Genomic DNA, 12415 nt, shown 5'->3' with positions numbered 1-12415 from the left:
TTTTATTTTTTACAAAATCAGTTACTATTTTATTTTTCTGATCTCATTTTGTTTTCTGCATTATTTTTCACAGATCAAAATTTTGGACCCGAAATATGATGAATCACAGAATACACATAGAAGTGTCTATGTAAGACGACTTGTGCAGCATCTAGGATATAACTGTTAGAAAATGGTATGTGTTAGGTTGCAAGTGCTGATTTTTCAATTGTGTAATTTTTGCATTTCGAATCAGGCTTGTATAGTTTTATATACAAAATATAAATTCTTATTTATAATTTAGAATAATATCATTCCATGACCAAGTTATAACCTGAAAGAACATCAGGGGTGGGGATGGGAATGTATTGCTTACTTGTACAGATATATTGATGGTTTAATTTGGTTGTTTCCTTGGACCTCAGCTCTGGAAATGTGCAGTCAAAATGACACTATGATCTAATTCAATAACGTAATTGAAAGATGCAGTATTGCTTAACCTGGTTTTGTCACTGTAGTGTTGTCACTTGTCAATGCGATTAAATAGCTCATGTAGTTACTTTCTATGGTTAAAAGTTAATGATTCCTCATGAATGCAATAAACTTACTACGACGTCATTATGCATGATTACTATTGCAGAGTATCCAGAAGTTGGTAATAGATGGTACTAAAACATGGGCTCAAGAGCTTTCCGTCAAAAACACAGTGATTGACGTTTTATCACCAAACATAGTGAAACAGATCTAATGTTTGATGTTTCGTCTTTTTGAAGAAATCATGTTGGTGACTGGGTGCCAAGCAGGTAAATTCATATTTCATCTGGTGCCTATATGGGATGATTAATATACTACTTCACATCTCTGTTTCTGTTTATATTATGTTTTGCAATTAATCCCAAGTACAAATATGCGTTTGCAGATTGGTATATGCTAATTTAATGCCATTTTGAAAAATTGTCAATCTAGGAAGCTGCTAGTCTCAAGTATTGAAGATCTAGAGGTATGGGGAATTGCTTTCTAATAGAAGGATATGTTCTGTCTAAACTTGGCTAATTAATATTGATTTGCAAGGCTAAGTATAATTCTAAAACCTTCTTCATGAGATTCATAACATCTGTTTCATGAATTCTGTAAGGTATTAAATCAAAGATTTTATGGTGATCTTGGTTTCTAAGAGAGCGCTTTCAAATCCTGTAGTTAGTTTTCAAGTGATTTTTTCTAATGTGCTGTCGTATATTGTCTCAAACTGTCTTATAGAAAAGAAAATACAAAGTCCTATAAATAGATGCTAGAAGACTACGAATAGGAAACAAGTTTCCTATATGCCTTCCTACCTAAATCCCTAAGACTGCCTAATCTATAGAGATTTCATATATCAAATATATATTCCATAACATCTTTCAAGTTACTGAATGCTCTAGACTATAGATGCATCATGTTCTTGAAATTACTTGCAAAAATTGTATTCTTCAAAGAGGTTGCAGAACCAGCAAAATAAGCATGCCTATCCCCAACAGAGTATGAAAAGTTTGTTAACAAAGAAATTTTATTAGGCTGATGTTTCTTTGTACTTTAATTTCATAACTATTGAACCTCATTCATCAACTACTAATTATATTCTATTAATTCGAAGATAAAATAGGATTACTATTTCAGTTAGGAAAAATACCTAGGATAAATGGACTAAATGTTCAATTTTCCAACAACTAAAGTATGGAATAAAAAATGGGGAAGCTGTATTTCTCTAGAATCACAGAATGAAATTATCTCACAAAACTTACACCTCTACAGTTGCTAAGAACTCTGCAATTTGTTTTAATGATAATGTGTTTCTTGCATCCTTTTCAGTGTAAACAGGGTAGTGAGGAGAGTTTGAAAAGGTTTACCAGTGACTTGGAGAACGGCTTCTATGGAAAAGTATGGAAGAGTTGCTTTAGTGTTTAATAGAAATTTTTAGCCTGCCGTCAATTAAGTTGGATCAGTGTGGCCCTTCTGTTGTTGCTTTTGCTAAGCAGATTTGAGACTGGCAAGTTGAAATGGGAAATTGCAATTTTGAGGTTAGACGCTACAACATGTGATCCATTCTCAATTATGTAATTCTTTGCTATTCCATATGGATGCTAACTTTCTTTACAAACTTGTTATTATTTCTTTTTTTTCTTTTTTTTTTTTTTTGATCTCATTTTGTTTTCTCTATTTTGCACTATTTTTTCATAGATCGAAATCCCTGAATATGATGGATCACAGGTAGAAGAGTCTGTACTAGGCGACTTGAATTGGTCTGGCTCACAGTGAATTAAAATGGTATGTGTCAGGCTTCATTTGTCTTCGTACCTGCATGCCAAATGAAATGAAATGGTGTTGCTGCCTTGTTGAGATAATTGAAGGTTACAAATGATAATTGCTCTTGATTGACAAACAAAGTTTTAATGGAAAAATCAAGACTTGAAGAATGCATAGTGATTTGCATAGCTTGTGTAGGAAAAGCTCAGAAAGAAGGTATTTTTATGTGCAGTAAATACTCAACAACATTCAGGATTGCCATTAAAAGTGTTTGCAAATTCCTGTCATTAGCTAAGTTTTTACTCACACAGTTTTGACTATTATGTGCTTGATTTTTTACTCTGTATTTCTTTTCTATTCAACGATGACTTTCTTTACAAAATCAGTTATTATTTATTTTTCTGATCTCATTTCGTTTTCGATCTACATTGCTTTTTCATAGGTCAAAATCCCGGGCACTATATATGATGAATCACAGAGTACAGATACACAAGTGTCTGCAAAAGAAGACATACCCTCTTGGAGTGAATTACTGTTAACGTACTGTTGTTACAAATGATACATGGGCTCCTGCTTTCAAATCCTGTAGTCTGTTTTCAGGTGATGTTCTTTTTTTAATCCATATCATTTTATTTTAAGTTAGAATGCTTTAAACTATAGATGCATTGTATTCTTGAATTAGCTTAGCTTGCAGAAAAATTGTATTCTTAAATAAATATGGTGCTAATCACATATCAAATAGGTTCCTATTTCTGTTAGGAGTTTTATGTGATTCTTTAAATCTGCAAAAGTTATAGATAGGGATATGGTGAAGAGAAAGTAGAGTACATGATATCCATTACTGATTGAAATGGTTTTTGATGTAAGAATTTGAAGGATGACACTATGGACAAATTCAATAACATAAATTCATGTATATGTACACAGATACATTTCTGCCAATTATTGCTGTACTTGGTTTTGTCACTATAGTATTGTCAAGGTCTCAAGGAAATGGGAAGCTGCAAGTGCTCAAGTATTGAAGATCTAGAGGTAAGAGGAGTTGTTTGTTTATTTCGTTCTACCTTTGGATAATTGGTATTGATTTGCTAGGCTAAGTGTAATTCTAAAAACTTCTTCATGAGATTGGTACCGGCGACCATGCATGCATTGAATAAAAAATAAATGGTGTAGTCAGTTTATCCTCACCTGCGACCATATCAAATGGACAATATGATAGTGTGGTGAGTTTATCCAATCCTCACCGAACATTGAAAAGGAGATGGATGCACTGCAAGTTGGTCATTTGTAGGTGATGTACCGTCGTCATTGGTGAAGCACTTGCCAGTATATATGCTCAAGTTAACTAATAATGTTGATGTTTTTCAAAGAAATCATGTTGGTGGTTGTGGCATGCATGCGTGTTGCCTAGCTATATGATCGACCGATTTTGACATTTACACGTCTGTTTCTTTTCTGTTTTAATTTGCTGCGAGCGATTATATTCATTCTTTATTTTAATATGCATGCTTTTGCAGATTGGTGTGCTAATTTAATGCCTTGCTGGAAAGTTTCTAAACTGGGAATGAAGCTGCTGCCTGATAGTGCTCTCAAGTTATTGGAGATCAGATGTAGATCGAGGCTGGTAAGAAGAATTGATTGGTTATTTTGTTGTGTCTGTGCCTGCAGGTTGTTATTGATTTGCAAGGCTAGCTAATCAAGTACTACGTATAATATAATTTTGAAAACTTGTCTGGTCTTATTTTTTTATTTTTTATTTTTTGGAAAAGAATCAATTTTATTGATTAATCAAACGAGGGGCAGCAGGCCCCCTGTAATCGTATAGAAAAACACTTTGCACTGAAGCCAGCAATGATAACAAACCAAAAAACAAAGAAGGGTAAGACCAACATATGCTAAATGCAGCTAGCTCATCAGCCACCTGGTTCGCCTCACGGTAAATATTGTTGGAGTTAGCATCCAATAAAGTGTAGTTGCCTTTCAACCTTTGTCCCACATTGCTTTCCTTGGAGTTATTTTCCCTCTTTTTAAATACCAACCTTTTTAGTCTTTAGAGCATTTGAAATATTTGGAGGGAGAGAAAGGGGAACCCCACGCGCCGCCGGGCTCGGTTCGCATGGTGTGGTGTTGAGCATCAGCTTAGTCTTTTAGTTGAGATAGAACACATGCTTCAATTTGGTATCAGAGCCAGACCAAAGGTCATGGGTTGGGTTCAAATCTCTACGTCACCCGAGTCTCTTTTAGTTGAGATAGAACACATGCTTCAATTTGGTATCAGAGCCAGACCAAAGGTCATGGGTTGGGTTCAAATCTCTACGTCACCCGAGTCTTTTAGTTGAGATAGAGCACATGCTTCAATTTGGTATCAGAGCCAGACCAAAGGTCATGGGTTCGAATCTCTACGTCACCCGATAAGAGACTACGGTCCACGTGTTGTTTTGTGGCAACTTTTTACACGCCTTCTATTTTATATTTGATATTCTTTGACAAACAAATAAATGTTTGTGGATGATTATATTTGCAGGCAGGGCATGAAGGGTAAACTTGGTCAATCTCACATAATTGAGAGTTGTGGATGGGTTCCTAGCTTGTGAATGTAAGATGCTATTGCAGAGTTTCCAAAATATATATGGTATAGATGGTATTGAAACTAACATAGGCTGAAGAGCCCTACCAAATGGACAATATAATATATGGTGTAGTCAGTTTGTCAACAACTAACAGTATGAAATAAAAAATGGAGAAGTTTAGAATCGCCTTATGAAATTATCCTACAAAACTTACACATCTACATAAAGTTGCTAACAACTCTGCAAGTTGTTTCTATGATGATGATGTTTTTGTTGCATTCTTTTCACTATAAACAGGTAGTTAAGTTGGATTGGTGTAATGTGGCCCTTCCATTGTGGCTTTTGCTAAGCAGATTCTAGATTAGCAAGTTGAATTGGGGAACTACATTTTTTAGGTTAGAAGCTACATCATATGATCTATTTCTTTTCTATTCCATAAGAATGCTAACTTTCTTTACCAACTTAGGTTGTGGTTATTATTATTATTATTATTATTATTATTATTATTATTATTATTATTATTATTATTATTATTATTTCTGATCTCATTTCGTTTTCTCCATTTTGCATTATTTTCATAGATAAAAAACCAGGGGCCTGTGAATATGATGAACCACAAATAGAAGAGTGCGTAGAAGATGACTTGGTGTTTGCAGTGAATGATTAGAAATATGGTATGTACACGGATACACATCTCATGTCTGCCAATTATATCCAACATACTTTATGATCTATTATAAAACATGACTAGTTTTATGGGTTCTTTTTCAAAAAAAATGCATTTGATATTCTTTGACAGCCAAATGTTTCTCATTTGCAAGGCATTAAGGATAAACTTCCTCAATCCCCCATAATTGAGAGTTGTGGCTTCCTGTCAAATGGACAATGGTCAGTTTTTCTTCTCCTAACATTGTGAAGGAGATCAATGTATGTTGGTAATTTATGATGTACTGTCATTGATGAAACCTTTGCCAGTATGCTTGAGTTAACTAATGATGTTGCCGGGATGTGGAGGCAATTCCACATTTTTGTCGCAAGAGTTAACTAATGATGTTTATTTTGTTCTGTCTCTGCCATAATATTGATAATGATTTGCAAGGCTAATTGAATGCTCTAGACATCTCTGATCATACTATATGTGATTCAAACAAAGGGCTTTAGATCCTGTAGTCATTCTTCAGGTGAGGTTTTAACCATTTTGTTTTAAGCAATTGAATTCTATAGACTATAGGTGCATCGTGAGATTGATTACATCCATTTCAGGCATTTTTTAAGGCATCAAATCAAATATTTGACAGCCATCCTGGTTTCAAAAAACATCGCTCTCAAATCCTAAAGTTAGTCCTCAGGTAATTTTTTTTACCATTTTATTTTAAGCAACTGAATGCTCTAGACTGCAGATAATGCATTGTATGAAATGGCTTGCAGAAAAATTGTGTTCTTTATAGAGGTTGTAGAGCCTGCAGAATAAGCATGCTTTTCCACAACAGAGAGAATGGATCGGAAAGTTTTTTAATAGAGAAATTATACTTGACTGATATTGCTTCAATTTGTATTTTACCTTTGACACACAGACAAATAGTTTCTCATTTGCAGGCGATTAAAGATGACTTAGAGCCCAATATATAATGTCACTTGTGGTTGTGGATTGGGAAAGGCCGCTGCATCCATTACGATGAAGAATGTTACGTTTGAGGTTAGAAGCTACGTATAGTACAACATGCTTCAATTCATTCTTAATTTTATATTTTCTTTATAAAAGCTTTTACTATTTCTTTCTCTGATCTTATTTCGTTGTCTTATTTTTCTATAGATCAAAATCATGGGACTTGATTATGAGGAATTACTACTGTATCCACATGTAGAAGATGACTTGACAGAGCTCACAGGTGAATTTACTGTTGTTTGAAAAGTGGTACTTATGCAAAGACATATTGCAACTAACATACTATTTGATCTATATATATATAATAAAACATGACTAGTTTTCTGGTTTCTCATTCAAAAGCTATTCTTGGAATTGACAGCCAAATATTTCTCATTTGTAGGGCATTAAGCATAAACTTGCTCAATCCCAACCAAATAATCGAAAGATGCAGTATGATCACACCTGGTTTTGTGAATATACTATTCTCAAGGCAATGGATAGCTGAATAGTATGCTACTATCTTTAATTTGGTCAAGATGTTATTGCAGAATATCAAAAATATGCTAATAGATGGTGTTGAGAGTTGAGACACAAGCTTAGGAGCTTCCTGTCATTGGTGAAATCCCCACTTGCTAGTATGCTTGAGTTAACTAATATTGATGGTTTTTAAAGGATTTGTGTTGGTGGCTGTAAAGTAGCAGGCAAGTTTATCATGGTGCCTAGCTATATGAGATGATGATATGAGTTTACATCTAGGTTTGTTTTCTATTTTAATTTGCAATTAAGTTTTTGTTTGCAGATTGGTGTGCTATGTTGTAGAAAAATTTCTATTCATGATTATCTAGATTTTTTTGGCTATCTAAATACTCTTTACTTTTGAGTCTTTGTAGATATATATGCTTACTTGCAAGAAGTTCCCCTATAACTAATATTTCATTTCATACATGTTTACACTTTTTTTGGTTAGACCACGCAGTGCTCTGAATAAATCCTGTTGAATCCTAGTAGGAGTGTGCTTAATTTTCTATTCCTATTAGGAATGATTTAATCCCCATGTTCTTATAAATATAGGATCCTTGCATAGTTAATATATGGTGAAGTATAAAGTACAGAGAGTCAATCTATTGCAATATTTCATTATAATATATTCTTTCTATTCAATTTTTCTTTGGTTTCTCACATATTTTGCTTCCGCCTAATTGACGGGTGGTTTTATTCTCCACCTGCCAAGCCTTTCAATCCCTCAATTAATACATGTTTACACTTTTTGTTCACACAAAAAAAAAAAAGTGATTTTAAGTTTCTCCTGTTACTCAAAAATTAATGATAGATTTTTTATACCTACCAGGAAGATTAAGGATATAACCTATGCTATTTGTCTTCTTTCTTTATTTTTTTTTTTTTTTTTTTTTTTAATAGTATTTTGATTCGTGTTTATCCTTGATTGCTTTTTGCCATTTGATCTAATGAAAGTGGACCAAATAGGAGTTTAAGACGAAGATGTTTCTCCATAAACAAGTAGTAGGTGTATTAGGACTTTATGTATATGAGTCTGTTTAGAACTTCTTATCCTTGTCACATTGTGACTCTCTACTTCGTATCATTGTCACACTGTGACTCTCTATTATATATATTCAGATCATCTGATCTCATTGTAATCAAGTTCAAAAAATATAATACAATCAGTTCTCATCTGGTATCAGTTAGCTAGGGTTTTTGTGATTCATAAAATCAAGAAGATGCAGCGTTGCAATGGCAACCTTAATTACCGTGGAGGTCAGCAACGTGGCTTCGATGATCCGTGTCAAATCTATAAAGGTTTCGGCCACACAGGAGTCAATTGTTTTTGGCGCTATGATGATCCGTGTCAAATTTGTAAACGTTTTGGTCACACGGGAGCCAATTGTTTTTGGCGCTATGATGATCCGTGTCAAATTTGTAAACGTTTTGGTCACACGGGAGCCAATTGTTTTTGGCGCTATAATGATCCGTGTCAAATTTGCAAAAGTTTCGGTCACACGGGAGTCAACTGTTTTCGGCGATATTCAGGGGCTCCGGGTTCTCAGGCTAATTTGGTGTTTCAGAATGGTTTAGTTGCTAAAACCTCGTCAAATTCTCATACTTGGGTTCCAGACACTGGAGCCACAAATCATGCAACTCCGAACATCGCTGCCCTTTCTACATCGGAGAAGTACACTGGTAATGACACTTTACGTGTCGGTGACGGTATGGGTTTATCTATTAGTCATGTTGGCCATGCCTCTTTTAATACCCCTTCTAGATCATTTACATTGTCTGATATACTTCACGTTCCGCGTTTGTCTAATTCTTTATTATCTGTTCAGAAGTTTGCATCCGATAATAAAGTCTTTTTTGAGTTTCACCCCTCCTTTTTTGTTGTGAAAGATATCAATACCAAGGAAATACTTCTTTGGGGCAATAGTTCGGGGGGACTATACACACTTTCATTACCTAGTTCGTCTCCGTCAGCGTTTATTTCCGCTCGTGCCTCGGCTTCCACTTGGCACAATCGTCTGAGTCATCCTCATAACCGTGTTCTTAGCCATATACTTCGTTCTTGTTTGGTTAGTGGGTCTCGTGATAATATTCGTTGTCATAATTCTTTATGCAATGCATGTCAATTAGGCAAATCTACCCGTTTTCCCCTCCCCCGTGTTGCTTCCTCTAGTTCTCAAGTCCTAGATCTTATTTACACAGACATTTGGGGTCCTGCACCCACTTTATCTACTTCTGGCTTCCGTTATTTTGTGATCTTTGTGGATGACTATTCCCGTTATACATGGTTCTTCCCTATGAAATTAAAGTCTGATCTTTATGTCATCTTTGATAAATTTCGTACTCTTGTTGAACGGTCCTTTAATTGCAAAATAAAGGCCATTCAGTCTGATTTAGGTGCTGAGTACAAAAAGTTACATTCTTTGTTTGTTCAATTGGGAATTCAACATAGACAATCCTGTGCCTATACACATGAACAGAATGGTCGTGTTAAACGAAAACATCGTCACATTGTTGAAACTGGTCTGGCTCTTCTAGCTCATGCCTCTGTTCCTTTGAAATTTTGGGATTTTGCCTTTGAGATTGCTGTCTATTTAATTAACAGAATGCCATCTTCTGTATTAAATAACTCTAGTCCTCATCTCCTGTTACATAAATCCCCTCCTTCCTATCTTTTTCTTCGTGTCTTTGGGTGTTTATGCTACCCTCATCTTCGACCATATAATCGTCATAAGATGTCATACAGGTCTTCTCCATGTGTCTTCCTAGGTTATCCTGAGTCCTTTAGGGGGTACAGATGCATGGACTTACATACTAATAAGATTTACACATGCAGGCATGTCAGATTTGATGAAGAAGTTTTCCCCTTTGCTACTAAAACTTCTTTGCAGGATCTATCTACTCCGTTTTCTGGACCTTGGGCGGAATCTGTTCTCAGTTACAGCACACCTATTCCTGCCGTGTCCAATGATGAGCTGCCAGAACCGCCGCTACCTGCTTCATTCGAACCAGCCGTGGATCCCGGACAGGCTGCCTCGTCGAGTGATCCTGTGGAGCCTGTTGCTCGCCGGTGAGGCCGTCTACGTGGGCGGTCCATCAGGCCCAATGTCCGTATTCACTCTATGGCCACTCGCAGCAACGCGGATGCTCCTCTTTTTGCTCTAGCAGCTCAAGTGCATCCCACGGAACCCACATGTTACTCTCAAGCTGTCAAATATCCTGAGTGGCGTGAAGCCATGGACCAAGAATTCAATGCTCTCCTGCATAACCACACATGGTCTCTAGTTCCACCCACTGTAGGTATGAATATTATTGGCTGTAAATGGGTGTTTCGTACGAAGAGAAAGGCTGATGGTGCTATTGAAAGGCATAAAGCCAGGCTGGTTGCGAAAAGTTTTAATCAGGTTCGAGGTCAGGACTTCTTCGACACTTTTAGTCCAGTGGTAAAGCCTACGACTGTAAGACTCCTTCTATCTCTAGCTTTATCATCTGGGTGGTCTATCAAACAGCTAGATGTTCATAATGCTTTTCTGAATGGTAATCTGGCTGAAACAGTTTATATGAAGCAACCCCCTGGTTATATTGATGCTAACTTCCCGAATCATGTTTGTTTGTTAAAAAGATCTCTGTATGGGTTAAAACAAGCTCCCAGAGCTTGGTTTAATCGACTACATACGTTCTTACTATCGGTTGGCTTTCAAGCATCCAAGACAGATGTCTCTCTGTTCTATTACTCTAAAGACTCTGCTTTGGTTTATCTATTGGTGTACGTGGATGACATTCTTGTAATGGGAAGTGATCAGGGTATTATGTCTCAGCTCTTGTCCAAACTGTCTGCTACATTCAAAATCAGAGATCTTGGTGAACCAAATTTTTTTCTGGGTATTGAAACAGTTAAGAGTGATAATGGGATTATTTTATCTCAACAACGGTATATGAATGATATTTTAAAACGGGCTGGAATGTCTGAATGCAAACCCCTTTCTACACCTATCTCTGTCTCGAAAACTGTCCCCTTCAATTCAGATCTATATGATGATCCCACACAGTACAGAAGTCTAGCTGGAGCACTGCAATATCTCACTGTCACACGACCTAACCTATCCTTTGCAGTTAATCAGTTATGCCAGCATATGCATGCTCCCACCATATCACACTAGGAGCAGCTCAAACGGGTATTCAGGTATGTTAAGGGAACAGTTGATCATGGTTTACGCATACGACGGTGCTCATCTAGAGACATTCATGCTTTCTCTGATTTTGATTGGGCTGGTTGTCCTGACGATCGAAAATCCACGAGTGATTTTGCTGTTTTCTTGGGGAGTAATCTTATATCATGGGTTTGCAAGAAACAGAGAACTGTTGCCAGGTCATCCACTGAGGCTGAATACAAAGCTCTTGCAGATGTTTGTGCTGAGGTTCTATGGATTATGTCATTATTGCGTGAGATACAGATTCCGGGTATTTCCATTCCAAAATTATGGTGTGATAATCTAGGAGCTACATATATGAGTGCCAATCCAATCTTTCATGCGCGCACCAAGCATGTGGAGATTGATTATCATTTTGTTCGTGATCGAGTAGCTTCAGGCGATATCCAAGTCAACTTCATCTCCACAAAGGATCAACTTGCTGATATCTTCACCAAAGCTCTGCCTGGACCTAGATTTTCTTCCTTAAGGGACAAGCTACAAGTTACTAGTATACACTGTGCTTGAGGGGTAGTATTAGGACTCTATGTATATGAGTCTGTTTAGAACTTCTTATCCTTGTCACACTGTGACTCTCTACTTCTTATCATTGTCACACTGTGACTCTCTATTATATATATTCAGATCATCTGATCTCATTATAATCAAGTTCAGAAAATATAATACAATCAGTTCTCATCAGGTGTGGCTACATACATTTGTACTTGTCTACTGAAATTGGTTGTTTATGTTTAATATACTTCTTTGTGAGTGGTGGATTTATGGGTTAGGTGGCCTAAATTCTAGAGCTCTGTGACTTTAGGGGCACATCCATCATCCCTAGATTTTTATTATTGATTCTTACCAAATGAATAAAAAAAAACCTTTATAGAAAAGAGCAACACGTATAAAAATGCATGCTTTTGGCAATATAATAACACTTAAAATAATGTTATTTATGAAATTCCTAACATGGTCCCATTAGAAATAAATTGTGGGGAGTAATATGTTTTGCTAATAATATTGGGATTTAGAAATAAATTGTGGGGAGCAATATGGTTTGTTAATAATATTGTGGGGAGCAATATGGTCAAATAAGTTAAAATTAGCTGATAGACTAACTATTTTACCAATCATAGCCTAAATTGTTTTGTACTTTTAAAAGTAAAACAATTAAGGACAATAGCTTATGTGGCGCTGACATTATCTCTGTCATGTCATCATACTTA

The 12415-nt window shown here is 36.0% G+C and overlaps 1 protein-coding gene and 1 long non-coding RNA gene across 2 annotated transcripts in view; one reads left to right on the top strand and one right to left on the bottom strand.

The window, feature by feature from the left end:
* Nucleotides 1-12415, top strand: part of LOC109188368 (putative late blight resistance protein homolog R1A-4) — a 98457-nt gene that overhangs the window by 4188 nt on the left and 81854 nt on the right. The window contains exons 3-8 of the mRNA XM_019339017.1: nucleotides 74-130; nucleotides 620-782; nucleotides 899-979; nucleotides 1828-2072; nucleotides 2357-2478; nucleotides 2705-2862. Of these exons, the coding sequence (XP_019194562.1) occupies nucleotides 74-130; nucleotides 620-727 (165 nt within the window). The 3' untranslated portion in view covers nucleotides 728-782; nucleotides 899-979; nucleotides 1828-2072; nucleotides 2357-2478; nucleotides 2705-2862. The remainder of the gene's footprint in view (nucleotides 1-73; nucleotides 131-619; nucleotides 783-898; nucleotides 980-1827; nucleotides 2073-2356; nucleotides 2479-2704; nucleotides 2863-12415) is intronic.
* On the bottom strand, nucleotides 2776-3674 carry LOC109188404. Its single transcript, XR_002055408.1, has 3 exons — nucleotides 3507-3674; nucleotides 3186-3450; nucleotides 2776-2852 (listed from the first exon to the last, which is right to left on the bottom strand). It is a non-coding gene; the product is annotated as an uncharacterized LOC109188404 (long non-coding RNA).

Source organism: Ipomoea nil, unplaced genomic scaffold (genome assembly GCF_001879475.1).
Source record: "Ipomoea nil cultivar Tokyo-kokei standard unplaced genomic scaffold, Asagao_1.1 scaffold0193, whole genome shotgun sequence".
Lineage (NCBI taxonomy): Eukaryota > Viridiplantae > Streptophyta > Magnoliopsida > Solanales > Convolvulaceae > Ipomoea > Ipomoea nil.
The sequence above is the reverse complement of the archived record's forward strand: the minus strand, read 5'-3'. Positions and strand labels throughout refer to the sequence as shown.